We start from the raw sequence: 20,632 nt of genomic DNA, 5'->3' as shown, positions 1-20,632 counted from the left end.
ACTGAAATGAGTTCAGTGTTTGAAATTGCTTTTGAACTTCATTATTTGGGTCAAATCTTTTCAGTTTTCTTCCTCAAGCTTCTTAAAATATTTTTGCTGGACCGCCCACTCCTCACACCTTTTCAGATGTTCTCCCACTTGAGGTGAGGGCTTTGTGATGGTCACAACATTACGTGGGATTTGTTATCATTCAGCCACTTCGGAACCACTTAGCTGAGGGTCATTGTGCGTCTTGAAGACCTGATGGTGCAAAAATAGATTATGCTAAATACATAACAATCTTGGAGGCACCAAGATGTGAGAAAAGAAACTGGTGAAATTGTTGCACAGGTTGACCTTTTAGCAGGAATGGCCCGGTCAAATCAAGTTTATTTATGTAGCACATGTAACCTCGGTAATTCTGATCGATCAGCATAAATCAGTTCTGTTGTGTGAATAAGGGCCAGGAGACAGGATGAGATGAAACGTCATTTATCTGTGCGAAACAGAATATGGACTGATCAGGAATCAGGTTCATCACAGCGGGTTCAGCACCTTACGAGGGACAGCATTTCATGTTAGCAACAAGCTAACATAGCATTTTACTGGAGCGTTAAACTCAGTGAACCTACCTCGCGCCCATCTCTCATGTACTGGCAACGAGATGTTTGTGTTCACTATATTTAACCCTGCCAACCACCAGGAGGGGGTGCTGTTTCACCCTTTACACATGAACCCAAACTGGAAAGTAATGACAAGTGGAATTCTATACAATATTAACTATGTTACACACAGGCATTTCAAAGTGTTTTACATGGTAATAACAACACAGTAAACAAACAAACAAAACAACGTTTCATTACATTGCACAAAAGTCCAATGTCCAGACCTAAATTTAATTAAATGTAATATGATCTGGTACAAAACTTGAACAATTGACAGTCACTGATGAGTCATCCTGAGATAATGTCCAAAAAAAAAAAAGAAAAAAAAAAAGGATAGTTAAATATGCTAATCCCTACGTTGACAAGCTGGCACAATATCCCAAAAGACTTGCAGATGTGCAGCTGCATACCTAGGTGGGCTGCATGTGGGATAAATGTAGACAACAATATGGGTCCTAGATGGTTTTGTCTGCATTTCCATCGTGGCCCTACATGCCCAGACAGATTTTCTATCTGGGCACACCCATGTAGGGTCACCATGGAAACCACAGACAAAACCATGTGAGACCCATCTTGTTGCCCAAATTTATCCCATATGGGGCCCTCCTAGGTATGCTGAGTCAATTGTACCCTCCACATTAAAAAAAAATGTTATTACTTGAATATTATTATTTTTTTAAAAACTGCCTTTGTTTTGTTCCACTTCACATAAACACAACTTGTCATAGTCTATTTTATAAAACCCAAATAAAGTATGCTGAAATTTGTGGTTGTAACTTAATATATAAAAAAAGTAAGAGGGCTTTGAATACTTTTGCAGTGTATTTCAGATTTTCAATCACGATTCATTTTGTTTTGTTTAACGACAAAACATTGAATATGTGAATTTTGTGTTTTTTCCTGTATGCTTAAGATTAAATTCAAACAATATTATGATAATCACTGATACTCACTGGATCATATGTATTATGCTTAAGTTATTTATTTTTAACTTGATGTATTCTCTAGAAAAAAAATGCTAAACGTTTCAGCGGCTAAACTTGAACCCCTCTTTAACCATTTTAACCACTTCTAACACAAACTTAACCCGTGAAAATGTCATTTCCTGTAAAATGTCCGGTCACGTGGTTATTGAGGTTTACCCCCGTGCCCGCGGCGCGTGCTCGGAGGTCAGGTGCAGGAGCAACTTCCCCAGCAGAAGTACGCATGCGCCTCAGTATGTAATCTTTCCTCGGAGGTTAACGTCCAAGTACCCATTGACAGCAAATTGTCGACAGAAAAAGTGAGAATACTTTATATTAATGTACGCGGAATAAGTTTGCGGAATATTCAGTGGATGTATTTACGTTGTACTTTTTTCCTCCTGGACTCAAAGTTAGTTTTGTGGCTTAACTAGACTGAAACCTAATTCGTGGGAGCTAGTTCCGCCTTGTGCTCCCTGTGGGTCATGGACAGCAGCGACGAGTGTCAGGAGTAACCAGGACACCGGTGGGAAACGCGCCTCCGGGTTTTGAGGGTCCATCTCTACACACTTAAAGTACGTACTAGAAAGGGTGAGTATCTGCTGCGCGCGACACTCCACAGTGAACAGGGATGAGAAGTGGGATCTCTTTATATTAAGCTCACATAGCAGCAGCAGTAGTGGGACAAGATGTAGCCATCTGTTGCTGGCTTACTCAGCTTTAGCCGCCAGCGATCAGGAATTAACAAGATACCTTTATCGATGTAATAAGTCACTCTGTACTAACTACCGAAGTTTTTGTTAGGTCGGAAGAGAAACATTACTAGTAGAGTAATGCTTTATTCCAAACTGTGTAGTTCAGTATTTGACTGGCGTTTGTTGGGGCGAAGCTAAATAAGCTGTAGAAGTTATCTAACCTGTTAGCTGAAGTTCGTGTCTGATTGGAAGCAGGGTAAAGAGTTATTCCACCCTTTTTGCGAAAATCTGGTCAAATCTGACCCAACCTTCACTGCAGTATTCTGCACTGTTACAGTCTCATTAATACACAGTCTGAGATTAAGGAGCCAATTAATCTGCTTGTTTTAAATACTAATTGTGGGGATTTCTAGACTGTCTTGACTCATAGACGACATTAAATTGGATAAAGTATCTACTCTACAGCTCACAAATTATGAATTCATCAGTGTAGAATAATACTCTTCAGGTTTATGTTCTATATTTTGTACTAAAGCTAATCAAATGTAGTTCACGTTCCTCATAAACAGGGAAACGGTATTGTAGTTTGGTTCCAGGTTAGAGGTTGAATCAGATGCTAAACAGTGTGTTGTCAGTGTGCACCTTGATATGAACGCTTGAATTCATCCTTCTGGATTCCAGACATGTACTCGATGTTTGAATCCCAGCTGAGGCTTTTTATGGCCGGAATGGTTAAGGTGTGAAGTAGAAGGAACAAGTCTGCCCTTTTACCAAGCATTCCAGGACATTCCTTTGTCAACCCCTTGTTCTTGTTCTGACAAGCACTGTGTGCCTGAAAACAGCAGCACACCCGGTAGGCACAACCGTATAGCTGGAGGACAAAAAGGAGCTGCTTGTTCTAAATAGACAGCGCTGTGTTCAGGTCAGTTGTGTTTCTGGTGCTTTGTACGTTCACTGTTTTTAAAATTGAACTTCGTTGTCCAGGCTGAGGGTCCATTCTGAACAACGAGCCTGACGGGTTGGGAAGGAATCGGAGCTTCAGCGAAAGAGGCCATATCCGTGTTCTCTCTCCCCCCATTTCCCCACTAAGATATTTTTTTACATCAAAACAATTTGGGATATTTTTTTGTTAAAACGACTGTTTGTTTGGGTTTTTTGGTTTTTTTTTTTTTTTTTTTGCTTGCTTGTAAATTTTGATGCTACATATCAAGTTAACTAGATTTGGTAAAACAAGATATTTATAGTTGGTAGAAAATCCACATTGAATTGAATGGAGGTTAATGGACACATTCAGAAGAAATTAGTTAAGCTCTTAGTGAAGTTTGTAAGTGTTGTGGAACCGTGAGAGTTATATAATCATATAATCAGATCTGTGTGCCATCATCAACTATTTGTTGACAGCGGCTTGCTGCAAATCCACACAGCTTGCTCTCTCTCTCTCTCTCTCTCTCTCTCTCTCTCTCTCTCTGTGGCTGTCTCTCTTTTTCTCGCTGGCTGTCTCTCTCTCTTATCATGCAAATTGCAGCTCAGCAATTCATTTAGTGATGCCAGCTCTGCAGAATGACCTCAGCACAATGGATGATTGTGTTTCTTTCAATCATGAAGTGCTCCCAGGGGCTTGAGGGGGGGTTCTAATGATCTGATAGGAACTCACGGGATTGTGTGAATAAAATCTGGATAAAGGAACACAGTGAACTTGGACATTTCAGCCAATAAAAATAATAACAAATGAGAAATCACATCTCTGAAGGGTTGTAAAAAGTCTGACTGACAGGTAGGGATGCACCGATATGGAAATATTGGATCAATGTGAGTGTTGCTGTTCTGGTTGATAATCAATATGTAGCAATATTGTATATGTTACATTCTCTACACAGTTTGACACTGTGGTCTGATCTGTGGGATTGAATTTCACTGATGCTAGTAGTCTTTTCTTTTTTTTTTAACAAATTCCTAATTTTCAGAATTTCTGTTCTATCCTTCCTGTTGGTCAGCATTTAATTATAGTATTAGCAGGGATAAAGTCTCACTATGTGTCCAGGTTTGTCGTAGACAAGTATTTTAGTAATCTATTGATTATTTTGAGTAATCAAATAAAAAAAAAATATAGCTGCTTAAGCTAGTAAAAGAAAGATGAAAGGGAAAATGGTAGTAAAAATCAATTCAGATCTTTGTTACGGGAATAAGAAAACATTTTATTTCTTAAAATGCAAAATGATTCAAAAATTACTTTTAGTTTCAAGTTTGAAATGTGAAAAAGCTTTTTAAAGCTCAAGAACAGATGAGGAACAAAATGTTTTACATTAACTTTTAAAAAATCAAAAACCAAACAGAAACTGAGGCATTAGTAAATGCTGTCTTTTATATTACACTCAATTTTCAGTTGCAAATTTGAAATATGACTTTTTTTTTTTTCATAAAATGGGTATCTCCAAGCCAGTTTTTTCCATGCCATCAGTTCTTTGGTCATTGAGTACGGGTAATGTTAGCTAAAATGTATTTCCTGTACATGTAAAACATGTCAGATTCTGTACTGACAATTACAGATAAAAGTTTGAGTCCTTAGCGAAGGGAACAAAAATGTCTTTTGAGTTTAGATTGATCCCACACTTTGACATTTTAGGTCTTTCTTTTCTTCTGTCCCTTGCTGTCTCCCTCCATAGCTGCTTATAACACTTAGCATTCGTCAACAGCTTTTTGGTTTAAGGGAGAGTGTTGTGCAACACAAATAATCATCTCGTTGGAACACAGAGCACTAAATTGTAAAGCATAATTTAATGAAGTATTTTATCTGAAAATCTAATTAAAAAAATGGAATCCCTTTGTGTGTGTAAAACAATATGATTATGTTTTATACAATCATGTAAAACGTAATCATGTTATGATGCTGAAGGATCTTTATCGGGGGTGTAAAAAGTTATTAAAACAAGTTTTTGTCTAAATTAAGGTGATTTCATGGTTCCTTTTTCCACATAATGATCGGCACATCTCTATTATATTCTCTTTTTCAATGAATACTTATTAAAATTACATAATCCTGAACATCTTTTCACAGTAGTAATTTGGGCTTGTACAAATAATAACTGATTTGATTTGACTGCTAAAATAATAATATTTAAGCACACAACTGTTATCTTGAAGTTCTGTTTATGTGGCCATCTAGAGTCCACAAAATAGGTTGGCCTTGAGTTTGACACATGTGATCCATAGCATATAGAGGTGCACCAATGACACTCTTCTGGCTCATTGCCGATAACGTAGCCTAACTTGCCAATTCCAATTATTGCTGCTGATTTTATTTTATTTTTTTTGTCTGAGATATCACTACATATAGAAAGAAAATTGCTGAATTGGCAACCGTGGGGTGACTATTGTTGGCTGCAAACACCTGTTAGTCAAACCTCTCACAGCAGAGCAAAAAAGGACAGAGGCTGATCTGTAGACCTTTGCTGAAATAGAAAAGATTGGTGGATAAGATTGGTTTCACATGCAAGTATCAGCTGATCACCGATCTCCCAAAGTGAAGGAAATTGAGGCTGATTTATTGGTGTACGCCCAATCATATCTACAGTTGGTATCTTTGTTGAAGCAGTGGTGTCTGTGTATTTTCCATAGATAGTCTAGACTCCATCCCATTACACAGAGCTTTCCAAAAGGCTGCTAACTTTTCCAGATCCTGCATGCTCCTGGTTTAAAGTCCAGAAGAAGAAAACAAGCAGCTCTGAGAAACACGGTTCCCCTTTCTGTTATCTACTTTAAAGACTTGCTCTTCTGCCTCAGTGAGCTCCAGACATGTTTGAACATGTAGAAAGTACAGCTTTGGTACTTCTGTTGACTTCGTTCTGTAACACCTCAACAGAGATGGGATTGAAGGTTCCTCAAATGAACTAGTTCTTGTGGAATCTGTTCCTTTTCAGGAGGCCGGCTACATTCTATATTCATTTTTTGTTTGCCTTGTTTGAGATTAGATTGTTTTCTGGCAAAGATGACGTTGCTGAAACATGTTACACTGTCCCAACCTGGGCACCTCAGATGATGTGATAATGCTGTGCTCCTCCCCTTGTGCCTGTTCTCCATCTCGGTCAGAGGAGGCGCTTTTTTCTACATCTTTGTAAAACACAGCTAAAAAGTACAATTAATAAAGAAGAGCTCACAACTGCCACTCCGTTCTCATCTTTCAGAATTGTAACAATCTGATCCAGTTGGTTGGCCCAGTGCCTGTTGGGTAAAGTGAGTAATTTGGAACCTGAGTGGTCATCTCATTATCAATATTTTATTTGCAAAAGACTGTTTGACGACAGAATTTGGTAGGTTCTGACTGATGTTTTAAGGTTTTCATTTATGCTGTTTATATTAATAAGATACTTGGTGAGTTGTTTGGACTTGAGCTGTCTTTAGGTATGGATGGTTAATCAAAATGACTGTTTTCAGACGCAGTGCCTCGATTATAGGTTTCCCTTTTACGGCGCAACAATATATAAAGCTGTTAGTAACTTTTGATGAGGGTCTTAGTGCTATCAGTCAACCACTGCTCAATGTCCTAATGACGGAGAAACGACTTACCATTTATCCACCATCATAAGTGGCTATGCTAACTTGCCTCAGCATTCATGGTAAGCTATGCTGTGGTGAACCAAGTGTAGTATAGCAGAGAGCAAGCAGGAGTGGGCGAGCATGAGAGTGATTGACAGTGCTAAATCCCTCCTCCTGACCCTGATTGGTTGTTTCTGACTGAGTGGTGTATTTCTACAGTTAGTACTGGGGGAAGGCAGGTTTTCTGGTGGAAACCCTGGTATGTATAGTTGCTAACTCAGTGATTCTGAAATTATCATAACCGTGAGCAGAAATGCAGAACTACTGATTGTTGTGACATGGTTCCAGTCCTCTGTCTCTGTTCTCCGCTGTCATTCTGTCAGCTGTTCTCTCGGTGCACAGTGTCCTTTTCTCTTGTGAAAACGCCAGGAATACTGCTGATGGATCCTGTTACCAAACCTGAAAATCTGGCTGCTATTCTCAGCTCCGTGCTCAGCTCCCAATCTTTATTTTTTTTGTACTGTGACAAACATTTTGTTCTTGACTTTTCTCTGGCAACATAGAGGCTCTGGTTTGAAGCAAGTGCAGCCAACGTCCCGCTCAGGCCCTCAGCATAAACGTTTGGCTGACGGGGCGTAAGCGCGTGCGCTTGTCCTCTTTCACACCGTGAGGACGAGGTTTCCTGTTTGGAGTGAGCATACGCAAACAGGCTGGTGCACATTAACTTGGCTCATTGTTTGTTGAGCCGCAAGCTGGAAACATTGCAGAGGAAGACACCTGAGAACGAACCGGGCTGCAGACGGGCTGAACTTTATCTGGTGAATTATTAGTGAGTTTGACTCCGTCTCAACTTCTCTTCTCTCTACAGCTGATTGAGAAGAATGACTAATACATAAGCACATTTTGGTCAGTGTTATAAAAATCAGTTGTTTAATATCACATCTTCAGACTTATTAGGACGTTTTTGTTTAAAATGGAATATTATTGGATGAATTGGCATTGTTTGCATGTTGTATGCCTTAGTTGGGCAGTGATGAACAGAGGCATGAAGGACAGGCTGTGCACATTTTAACCTGTCAAGCTGGTTTGACTGAAGCCACGCTAACAGCCAGAGGCGTTGGCGGCTCCAACACAGCGCTGACTGAAGCAGAAATTATGCATCCACCTGGTTTGATGTTGTTGACTCTGTACTGGAGTGGACTACTTCCTGGAAAAAGTCTTCACTCCCCATTTTGAAGAAACGCCACAACGAAATCCAGTTGCTCATAACCTGCTTACTTTGCAAAAGCTCAATGCCAACAAGGACGTTGACTGCGAGTGTCATGGATTTTTTTGTTGTGCATTTACATGCTTAGGAAAATACAGCCACCCCTGGCTGCCAAGATGACTAGATAGTGGAGTTTTGATGATCAGTGAGCCTGTGATTTTTGATTTGTAGTAAGAGATTCATGCCGTGTGTGAGTCACCCAGGCTGGGTTTAAAAGTTGGTTCTCTGCCAAAGGGCAGGTCGACACCGGTGAAACCACCAACCTTGGATGTCGTCACATTGTAGCCCAGCCCACTGATTTTGCCCAATTAGAAACGGGAGTAACCTAAAAGCTCTTATCATGTTGTCTTCACTGGGACAGAAGACCCCAGAATTTTGTTGTTGTCAGCTGTTTGGTTTGTCCTTGTCCCTGTGATCTCTTTGTCCTCCACAAACAACCCCAAGCTAGTGCTGGCTCTTAAAGCTACAGGACACACCATTCAACAGCTCACATGGAAAATCATCTGCCTGATTTACTCTAGAGCATTTTGTGACATAAAAACTAGAAGCAGAAAGAAGTTGTTGAGGTGTACTGAGCTACATATAGGCTGTTCAACCTCTTAACATGGAGATTGATTCTCCCCCTCGCCTGTGGTGGCGCTGCACCAAGAATCACTGAAGGAAACAAGCAAACCTTTTTTTTTTTTTTTTTTAAATACGCTGCCTTGTATTCTGCTTCTTGCAATTTAGTTTGAATTTATACTATTGAATATTTGTCGTTGTCAGGTGTTTTACAAAATAAAACACAAAATAATAGATGATGACATAATTTATAGCAGTTGATAATCTCAGGTTTTCATGCGAACAGCTGCAATAAGTTTGAAACTGATCCTGTTTATCTGTTTCAGGTATTAACGGCAGAGTTTTGGACACTGTAATGGATAAACCTGGTAAGAAAACTTTTGAAATATTACTGCACTGTAAATGTTGAGGTATGTTTTAAATTTTCTGTGACATTATAGATGAGAAAGCTTTAGAAATGTAGTCAGGTTGAGTTGAGTCAGGCCAGCTTTTTGTTTCTCTCTCTGCTGGTAACACAGTCGCTCTAAGTAATGCATGCACTTCCGACATATTGTACCTTTTTAAGACTACTAAATTCTTGGCTTGTTTCAGACTTTAACAACAAATTCCAAACACAGCATTCTGTCAATTGCATATTGGAGAGCCTTAAAGGGGCAGTATTATATATTTTCCAGGCATTTTAGAGCACAATCAAGTAATTATATTACCTTCAGTTGTTATAAAAATGCTGTATATATCAGATAGGACTTTAAAAACATTTACTTCATAATTTAGCGCCTTGACATTGGGCTCTGGCCTCTTTAAAAACTGTTTGAGTCCTTGTGGGTCTTTGTTATGCAACCTTTTAAGATGCATCATTGGTCTAGCACACCTGAGTAAAACGGCTAAATTACCTCCTCCTCAAGTCAGGCTTTTAAAATATCGGTGGTCGGCCAGAAAACTGAACTAAGTGTACCCCCTACTCTAGTGTGTTGAAGCAGAGGATTGGCTGATGCCAATTTTCATTATTAATGTCTGCGATTCAGAACTCTATGTTGTCATTTTTCATCGTATTTGCGGTCTATGCAGCTGACCCATATTGTGTTATTTTTGGACCCTCTTCTGTTGTAGATATAGGACATTGTACAGTCAGGGTGGAGCTACTGACGTCACACAACACTGCCCAATGATTGGGAGACACAAGAAGGGCACTGCTTGCGACAAGCACGACACATTCATCATGTTTGTCGTTGCAGTTGTATGACTTGATGTCGTTGATACGCGTTTGAGTTTAATTCTGCCTGCGCAGTGAGAGTTCAACTAGTGGTCAAAATGCTTTCCTAAACGCTGTACCATAAAACAGCGTACAAAATTGCTCACGGTGTCCACGCTATTGATGAATCAATAGCGTGGACAATTGGGATGTCCTGCCAAAAACTATCTCTACAGATCCAATGTTATAGTGCAAAGAGCAGAGGTACTAAGATTGGATAAATTGAAGAACGTGAGGTCAGGACCATTGCACATTAGAGGTTAAGAAGACAGTGACAGCAGTGTCTTATTTGTTACTGAAAGATTCTAGAGTGGAAAGAGGAATTTTAAGGTTTTGGCACAATGGCAGTAACAAAGACAAGGTGCTGAGCTGGAGATGTTAGGATTGTTAATAGGAGTAATGAAAAAAGAGATGTGTAGAACATTATAGTATGTCAGGAGGAACATCTTGAGTTGAGTTGGTTAGCGATGAAGCAAGAGAGTTAAGGGTGTAGAAGGGTTTGGACTTGTCCAAAAGTGTGATTCTAGATGTAAAAGGTAAAAATTGTTGTCTATGGAGATTCCAAAGCAGAGGGAAAGTAGGGGACCATCGTAGGGTCCTTTTCCACCAAAGCAGTTCCAATGTTTAACTAGGTTTGAGCTTACTAACCATGAGTTGTTGGTGTTTCTAGCTCTGACCTTAAAACTGGTGATAACCCTCCATCAGAAAGGTTCTCTTTCATCAGGAACTAGAGGCAGTGTCCGCAACCAATCAGTTTTAGCTTCTGGAAAGCTCTGGTTCTTGGGTTGCAAATTTCCTAAAATGAAAGTTGAAGTTACCTCTTCCTTTTTTTAGGTTGCTAGGGGAGCTTTGTCTCTGCTTGTTCGATGGTATTCGGTGTTATGAATAGTTGCTGTACCACCACCCTTAGATAGTCCAGAGTAATCTGACTCATCATGTTTTTAGTTTTAAAATGTCATTAAGGTTTTCCACCGCATGCAGTGCAGACATAATGGAGTTTTGATGTTTATTAATCAGTTGACAATAAGCCACTCTGCATCTTCATGCATTGGAAGCTGTTCATTGCTGCTGCTGTGAGATTCCTTGCTGTTTTCAATGTGTCTGAGCAGAATACGGGATGTGAGCGGTGGGGTGAGGGTTTAAGGGTTGACTGTGTGACGCATCATCCTTTTTATCACTGAAACCTCCTGATCGGTCCTCACCCTGAACACACACACCTACCTGTAGCAACACCGCTGGTTTCCCTTACAGTCACACAGCCTTGAATCTATTTCACTGTTGACCTCAATCATTTAACAAGCTCTAAGTATCTGTGCACACTCACATTACCTGAGGCTCACTGCCACAGTGCAGGAGAGGCAGCAGTGGTGCAACGTTTGACATGGCTATGCAGTCTCAACATATTTGTAAGTAAACCTGTTTCCTGAATGTCACATGTGGAATGTTCTTGGCTTGTACCTGTTGCAGTTGAAGAGTATACGATCTGAGTCAGTGTTGCTGGTTGGTTGTTCGTTGTGTTTTCTCCAGAAGCACCATGAGGAGGCGGGGCAGGGTGCCAAAAGCGCTTTAGTACTAAGAGGGCCTCACTGAGGACAGCTTAGGGAACTCATCTCTGCTTGCACGTGTGGCCAAGCAGTAAAAATAAACTGGACTTCTTCTTGAGCTCTGTGTGAAATGGGACCTTTCTGATCTAAACACAGTTGTGCTTACAGATCCAGGTTCGGGCTTTGTTGAGAGGAGCCTGTTGAAATGTCTGCCTGCTACTCCTCTTTAAATAGAGCAAACAGGTTTCCAGCCATGGAAACATAAATTACACAATAAAAGCCCATCATCTCTCTTTATTTACCCTGGTGTTATTGGACTGTTGTCTTGATTGCTGCCTTGTGATCGTACATGAGTCATAGACATGCCGTTGTATTACAGTACCTTAAATGGCCTGTAGAGGGAGCAAGAGTATAACTTGATCCAGATGATAAATAGAACCATAAGAGAATGTACTGTACTGTTTTCTCTGTTGGTCTCACTTTTATTAGCTTCTATAAAAAACAGTCAGGTGTACTTACAATTTAATTTATCTTTTATTAATAAATGCTGCATTTCACAAAGTAATTATTTTACTGCTGTAATGTGTTGATATAATCTATTTTCTCTGATGGACATGGTCCTGGTTCAGTGATTGGGTAATTGCTGCCATTTGACACTATGGTACCAACGATTATTAGTTGTGACTATTAATTAATTCTTGATTAATTGGATAAATATAATTGGCACATTCAACATATTTTTGATTTTAATACTTAAACATTTCTATACAATACAAGAAATGCATTAAAAGATGAAAAAAAAATCCTTTTAAAATCTGAGCATTGTATTGCCTAAAATGCCATAATGTTATTCCTTTAGTGAACACTTGATCTTTTGTAGCAAAAGATACATCTGTTGCTAAAAAAATACTTTCAACATGTGAAAGTGTTTATTGTTATTCGGTTTCACAAATGAAACAAACTGCTGTGATTTAACAGAACAAAGGTGTTAGAATGTGTTTCACACTCAATTTTTTAAAGAACTCAAACATTATGTGCAAAACTACAAAAGGTAAAATAATATATCTTGTTTAAAAGTCTTCTTTTATTCAGATTGTAATAACTGTGTCTTTGTTTTTAATTTAAATACAACCACTTAGGTCATGTTGTACAGTTTTCATATAAATATCCTGAAGCAGTCATGTTTTTATTCAAGGTTATCTTGAGAATCCACTTCTTTCACTTCCGATTCAGAGACGCATATCTGAGGTTTAGTATCTGCTGATAGTGATCCGATACATAAAAACACCTGAATTGACTTAAAAGATTTATTTAAAAAAAAACATAGACATCAATGTACTAAATTAAAAATTAATGTGCTTACTCTCCACCAGTTCATCACACTTAAATCCACCAATAGCTGCACAAGCTTGGTCAAACAAAACAACTTTAATTTGTTCAGTCTGTGCAATTAGAAGCAGAACACCTGATGTAAAATAAATAATAAAGAAACTGAAACTGACTAAAACAATAGGTTGACTATCTTGTATAAATTAAACTGCCACAACCCTTCTTTTAAATGATTCAGAAAGTGCGATTAGGAATTCTAAATATAATGTAAAATTAATAATAAAACATGACATTACCCATAGCACAAAGCATAGAACTATAGACTGAATAGATCTGCCCTTATAGATCAGGTACATTGTCACCGATATCCGATCTAGAATTTTTTTTCCAATATCAGGACCGATATAGGTATTAATATTGCATCTCTAGTTATCACATAGTAGGAGTTTCATCTCATCTCATACTCATGTTGCTAACATAAGACCTTCAGTCATTATTTTACACTCGGTTTATAAGGACAATCCTCAGAGTCACAGTACACCTACATTGTGTCACTTCCTGTTCTCTGTCACTGCACTCCACCTCAGTCTGGCTCACCTTGTGCTTCTCAGATTACATCAGCCTGCAGGGTCCGACCCCATCCTTTATTGTCCCTCAGTGAGAGGGTGCTAACAGTAGAGAACATGTAGCATGGAAAAGTGGGGGAGGTCAATATGTTGCAAATCCCACAAGGCCTGGTGGTCAGACCAGTCGAACCTCAAAGCCTGCCTGCTTTGAACTTTGCCCCTGAGAAATCCACTTTTAGAAATGACTTCCATCTCTTTCGGTCTACCTTTCCTGTGTACCTTATTTATGAAGCCAGATCTCCATGAAGGGAGGGACTTAAATGCTGAGAGAGGGAGCGTGTTTGTGTTTTAAAGCAAGGAGACGAAGGAAGCAGGGAGGGAAGGAGAGAACAAGTAACTCAAGCTGAAGAAAGGGGGAGGTGCTGGACTCTACAGCCAAGAGACACTAACCGCCTCGAGTGAGCAGTCAAGACAGTAGTTACAGTAGTTTGGTGTGCTTTGGAGAAGAGTGAGTTGGAGTAAGATTCTCCTCTCCTCCCGCGGGGCCTCAGGGAGGCAGTGCCTGGCCGGCCGGTGGGGACACAGGCCCTAACATGGGACAAAATGCTAGCAGCGAGACCGTGGCCCAGCAACCGGCCACACGCCAAGCTGGTAAGTCTGAGAAAGTGATGGGACGTAAATGCAACAGACCAGGAAACAAGCGGTCAAGTATTATTTTTTTTTATTCATCTTTGCAGATCTCAGAGCCATCAGGAGGTTAGAGACAAGCAGGTGTTTGTAATGCAGGGGGAGCGAGAGGGTGGCAGGTACAGGCAGGTGGAGAAGAATGCATGCAGATGGAATGTGGTGATTGTGAAATCCACAAACCACACAAACCTCTCTCTGTTTGCACACCACTCTTGGTCTTTTTAGAGCAGCAGTAAAGGACCTGCACTGTTCCACCATCCTCATACTTTTACCTCACCTGTTTTTATACATCTACACTTCTGCTCTAAATAAAGCGGATTCTATGATTTTTGTCGACTAGTAATATTCCACTTGTATATTTCCTGACTGTGTCGAAGTTGAAAAGGATTGTGAAACTTCACTGTTACTCTACAACATTGTCCTGGTTACATATTTGCTCACCAACTGCCGGTGTATTTTTGACTTTGGTTTGCTATTCTGCATATTTGGTTTCAGCTTGTCATGTGATTGGCATGAGTCAGTCGGAGCCTGACCGTAGGCCAGCAGGGAGTTAGATAAGTGCCAGCTGGTCTTTGCAGTGTTGATGTTTTATCGCATGTTGCGTTTAAATGGCTGAGTGTTGACAGGAGAAGGGGCATGTTCTATTGTTAACAGAGATGGTTTATGCAAGCAGATTATTAGAACTAATTCATCTGAGCTCAGATGAGTTGCAAAGATGCCATGTAGGGAACCATGGCAGCTTTCCTACATTCTTTGTTTTTGACACTGTGAGGTCGGTCTTTGGAGGAAAAAGGTATTTGTAGCTGTATGTGTTTTTTCGACATTAGCAGAACATAGGTATAGGTTTGAGCACACTTGCAGTAGAAACGCAGCTTGTGTCATGATTATGGACAAACTTTGGACACCACTGTTCTACAGTCCTGGGTTCTCTCTTATGTTCTTTTTCTCTTCAGTCCAGCCCTCAAGTTTTCTAAAGGATTGAGATCTAGGGACTGGAGTGACCATGTTTTTCTATAGACTTATGTTTTCAATCATTATCCCATTAACATAATTGGGGACCACCCATTTTGAGTTTTCTGTTAGACTCCACTGGATTGTGGTAGTTTAAAGAGTTTAGGATGTTATGCTCTTTTGTTGTGGTGTGTGGAAGAGAAACAAGTATAATGGGACCTCCACCAATAGTAAGCATGGCAGCTTTCCTACGTCCTTTGTTGCACTAGTGATGCTTGTTTCTGACAGTAGTGTTGTCTTGTCTAATTAAAGTACATAGATCTAGCTAAAATCCCAAGAGAGTTAATCAAACTCCACACTTTTACATTTGGGATAGCAGGGCAGACAAACGGCCATCATTCTTGTTGTTAATATTGTCTAGTGGATGTTATGGTAACCTGATTTGGCCCAGGTAGTGAAAACTGCCCAGTGGATTGTTGGGGGTCAGTTACTGAACTTGGACTTAATATAAGCTGGGAAACTGCAAAGGAAGGTCAGCCGTATTGCTGCTAATCCCAAACAGCCAGGACACAAACTGTTTGTACCATTGCCATCTGGGAAACAGTACAGGTGCATAAAGACTACAAACTAAGGAAAAGCTTTTTCCCAAGAGCTGTGAAACATCTGTCCACCTTCCATCCTCTCTGCCTCCCTGCAGACACACTCACACCCATTTGCTAAACCCTAAAGACCAATTGAGACTTTAGCAGCAGATATTATATGTTTTATTGTTTTACTTATTTATCACTGAGGGTACCAGCACAATTTTATGTTCTAAAAACATAATGAGAAATAATAATTTTTATGGCTTGATCAATTGGCAAAAGTTGTAGTTGATCTGATTTCTGAGTCCACATGATCACAGTTTACAAATAGTCTACTATTGACAAAACAGTCGCTGTTTCTTGATCTACCTGAGATCTATATATGTGTATGCTTCTTGTTGAAGTTTAGGGCCAAATATTGACTCAATCCTCAGTTTGTACAGTGTAGGCCAAGACTTCTCAAGCTGCCATAGCAGGGTGGAACAGATTCACTTAAATGTTTTAGTCCATCATGGATCTGCAGTCCTTCACTAGCCTTAGTTTCAGGACATCAAAAAGTCACAATAAAGTAAAAAATGATTATTATGGATATTGAGTTTTTTTTATATATTTATTTGATATAGAAGTGGATGAAATGAAATGAAACTAATGAAAACTGAAATGATCTGTTTTCCCAAAGTGAATAAAAGAGGTAGAGTAAAAATCCTGACACCAGATGTAGAATGTTAACTCTCACTCAAATTTGTAGTAGGAATTACCACTGACAGATGCTCTTTAAACTCATTTGTATTTTTTGATAGGTTTTTTGGGCAAATAAAATAAATGAATAAAATCTGCATACTTGTAATACACTGGACGAAATCCTGATTAAGAAATTGTGTTTGTTACTTTAAAAGTAACAAATACAGATTTGATTGTAGCTGCTCAACAGTTCAAGGTCATTTTGTTGTGGGATTTTACCCAACCGTGCAGTAACAAGCCCAGTAGGGATTTCCACTTTGGAGCTGTGACTCAGTACTCACTGCCTTGTTCTGTGTTACACAGAGCTATTAAGTAGTGGTTTCACACCCACATGCTTGATTACGGTTCTAATTAAGCCTAAGACCGTCTTTAGAATTTTTTTTTTTTTTTTTTGTCATATTTACCGTAGCATTCATGTCCCTTCTTGCTTTAGCCTGCGTTTAATCTGGTTCTTTTCGTTGAATTATTTTTCTTAAGCTTATTTTAAAGAAATAATAATGGCAATTGAAAACTTGGTAATAAGGGTAAGTTAGCAGCTTAAGTCTTGGCTAAATGTGAAATCTTGTTTTCTTGTTGCTACACAAACCTATGCTACATTGTTTTCTTTTAGACGACCGTTGGAGAGATTTCTTTTTTCTCCACACTAGTTTTATTCAAGGCCTCTTCTCTAACCATGGACTCCAGATTGAATTCTTGAACTACCATAGCTGTACTCACTCGGACAGTTGTGTTATAAAAATGTTATACAATACATTGTATAACATTCTGAGAAGTATTGTAGATACAGTACTTCTCAGATTTTACCTTGTCATAATCACAACAGAAATAAATGTTTGTCTATTACATTCCAGTAAGGGGAAGGAGCTGTAAACATTTGACTGGCCATGACAAAACCAGGAACAAATCTCCCCAGGTTGTTTTGAGTTTTTGTACAGATTCTGAAAGTGTTGATTCTAAACTTTCTAATAATCTTAAACACATAAAAATGAAAAAAATGAAGATATTTCAAGAAAATTGTTCCTTTACCTGATTAACTACCCGGGTGTTTTGACAAAAGCTCATCATTTAATGGGGGGCAGACGAGCGAGCGAGCGAACGAACGGATGTAAGATGGGGGGTAGAGGGGAGGAAATAGACCAGGGTACAGACCAGCATAAGTGGGGGGGAGATGACCGGTTGACCGGTAGACCACGGGACGAAAGTAAGAATGGGGGAGGGAACAATACAGGATATTTACGGCACCTTCGTTCGTCACACTCAGAAACTCATCTACCAGCTACGTACCACCACAATGCGCTCCGCCACCCGTTTGTTCAGACCGGGATGATATGAAATTTATTGTGTGGTTTCTCCGTAAAGCTACACTTACACAACAAGCATCAACTTGTAACATAACCACTATATTTGTTTTTTTTTCCTGGATAAATTCATTGAAGAGTAAATGTATCATCTGATTTGTATAACAGTTGCTGTTATTTCATTGTAAAATTATTCCGAATTTCCACTTTTAAAACTGATTTTTGGGCAGGTCATGCTGATTTTTAGGTGTGGCTGAGATTAGTGTATAAAAAGGGGCGTGTGCGTCGGCGCGCGGCGGCACAATCGGAGAGGAAGACGCTCACCGTCAGATCTGTGCAGCGGGAGACTTGGATTGACTGAAAGCTTAGAACAAGTGATAGAATCAAAGGAAAGAGATAAAACAGCAATCAAAGTTTGCCTCAGCGCTGCAGATCGTGCGCTTTAGGAGTTGGATTGGAGCTTGTGCCCAGGAAACGTCGCCAGGTGCAAGAGGACGCCAATTTACAGGAGGACGCCGACGGTGTGACAAAGACGCCACCGGGGGGCGAAAGAAAGACATTCCTGGTGAGATCTGGACATGACTTTTCTTTTTGGGGATTTTGGTGGTACCACTCTTTTTTTCTCATTTTTTGGGGAGGGGTGTTCGACGCTTTGGATTTTTCGTTTGGATTGGGACTTTGGATTAACAGGAAAAAATTCTCCCAGGATATGGAACTCTTTTGTGGACAATATTCACATTAAAAAGGATCGGAAATATTTGGACATTTAACCATTTGGGTTTCTTTACTGACATGAACTGAGTGAATTAAATCTCACCTAAACTTATTTTTGAGGGATTTTGGGTTACTGATTTATTTATCAGGATAACTATTATTATTTTCTCAGTTTGTGGGTTTTGTAATAAATCATTGTTGCTAAAGCTCAACAAAATTTCATATTGAGTGATAGGCTATTTATTCTCAATTTAACTGGTGTAACATATTTATCTGATGCCTGTTACGTATCCCCCTTGAGTGTATTTGTGAGTTCAGCTTTAAATAGAAGCTGAATTTTACAAACTACTCAGCCGCCCGCCGTGTTCAGTCTATCCGCTCACTTGTATAAATACTCCTGCAGTGCTTTTCCAGCCGTTCGCTTTCAACCAGCAGCTCCCAGGGGAGAAAGGCTGCCGTATTCCAGGCATTGCGCCATTCATTTTAAGGATGATTATTGGTCCCCCCAAAAATCAATCAATAAAATCCCCACGGGCCGAACTTGAAAATTGGACGTTATGCCGCTAACACTTAGCTTTCGTCAACAACTCAGAGGCGGAATTCAGAGCTCCGCCCAACGCAAATAATGTTCCGACTGGAACACGGTGCACTAAATAATAAAACATAAATTAATGAAGCTTTGAGGCAGGTAAATTTTCCTCGAGGAATTTTAATAATCGAGGTACTCGAATCATTCGAGGAATCGTTTCAGTCCTAATAAATACAATACAATATGTTGGACAATGTTTTCCGTTTCTTGTGTACATTAGAGTTTAGACTGAGCTTAGAAAACGCAGCCATGCCCATCCTGAAATGGAGGGCATAAAGTCCTATAACTTTGAATTGTAGGTCCAAGCCCAAAGAAAGGCAGACATAAACAATTTTTTATTTTATGTGTTGCAGCTTCAGTGTGCAGTTAGTCACTGTACTGACTGAATACATTATGTAGTGCTATACAGGGTTTCCCCCAGAAAACTTGCTAAGCCCGGTGGTCGGGGTGCCAGAGTAGTCCATTGGGATTTTGTATTAAAAAAAATTAAGAAACTGAATTCTAACACAAACTTTCTTATTTTAAAATCCCAGAAACTGCTGTTTAAAGCATGCAGTGGTGTCTTTACTTCAACTAGTATATTTTGCACAAACAAAGGTAAATCACTATTTTTACCGAAATTGCTTGGTCTTTTCACAGTTTTGCTGTGGCACGTCTCTTTTATTTTGTCTGCCACTACAATAAAAAAACACTTTTTTTTTTGTTTTTGTCTTGGTAGATGACAAGGTCGACTTGCAACAGAGCACACCAGGGCCTGAAGAAGGAAACTCTGGAGGAGGAGCACCCCCAGCAAAGCGCAAAACCAAATTTTCCATGGGAAAGTTCCTCAAGCCCTTTAGATTTAAGAAGAAGAAGCCAAGTGAGAAGTTCTCTGAAACATCTAAAGGTATGCTTGCTACAGTAGTTACTTGTGTCTTGTGTGTGGTAAATTAAACAATTTATTTGTATGGTATTTCTTCTTCAGAATTGGAAAGAAAGATTTCTGTCAGAAAATCTCGCAATGAGCTGATTGCTAGAGGAGTTTTAAAAGAGATCCCTGAAAATGGTAGGTCTACATGCAAGTGCTTTAGTCTCCAAAGTGATTCCAAGTTAATTGCAAAAAAAAATGTTATTTGCTCATATACTTTTTCCCCCTCTGCATGTGGCTAGGGCGCAACAATGAAATTGACCTGAAAGATCCACCAGTTAAAAATGGGCACCCTGTACCAATAGATGCCGATAGGGTGCCAGAAACGGGAAATCGACAGGCTGACATCAAGGCAAATCCCATTAGGCATCCTCAAGGAGAAAACCGTCGCAACAGAGCACCATTGGAGACATTCAGAGGACACGCAGAGGCGCCCAACCGGGCGCCTCTGGATGTGGACAAATATGCAAAGTTGCCCGTGGATGTAGACAGACAAAGCCGCATTCCCTTGGACAATGAAAGAAAAGGGTCTGACTCTACACAAGATGATAAATACCGTAAAGACAAGAAGAGGGATGGCCAAGATAGCCAAGACATTCAGGAGAGGAGGGATCGAGACAACAGGGAGAGGAGGGATCAAGACGACAAGGAGACAAAGGATCGGGACGACAAGGAGAGGAGGGATCGGGACGACAAGGAGAGGAGGGATCGGGACGACAAGGAGAGGAGGGATCGGGACGACAAGGAGAGGAGGGATCTGGACACCAGGGAGAGGAGGGATCTGGACACCAGGGAGAGGAGGGATCTG

The 20,632-nt window shown here is 39.9% G+C and overlaps 1 protein-coding gene across 1 annotated transcript in view; it reads left to right on the top strand.

Moving 5' to 3' along the window:
- Positions 1-13,767: 13,767 nt before the first annotated feature.
- Positions 13,768-20,632, top strand: part of phactr4a (phosphatase and actin regulator 4a) — a 37,568-nt gene continuing 30,703 nt past the window's right edge. Inside the window, exons 1-4 of the mRNA XM_016674487.1 lie at positions 13,768-14,004; positions 19,636-19,803; positions 19,882-19,962; positions 20,067-20,581. Of these exons, the coding sequence (XP_016529973.1) occupies positions 13,947-14,004; positions 19,636-19,803; positions 19,882-19,962; positions 20,067-20,581 (822 nt within the window). The 5' untranslated portion in view covers positions 13,768-13,946. The remainder of the gene's footprint in view (positions 14,005-19,635; positions 19,804-19,881; positions 19,963-20,066; positions 20,582-20,632) is intronic.

Source organism: Poecilia formosa, unplaced genomic scaffold (assembly GCF_000485575.1).
Source record: "Poecilia formosa unplaced genomic scaffold, Poecilia_formosa-5.1.2 Scaffold96, whole genome shotgun sequence".
Lineage (NCBI taxonomy): Eukaryota > Metazoa > Chordata > Actinopteri > Cyprinodontiformes > Poeciliidae > Poecilia > Poecilia formosa.
Note: the sequence above shows the minus strand (reverse complement) of the source record. Positions and strands in the feature narration are given on the sequence as shown.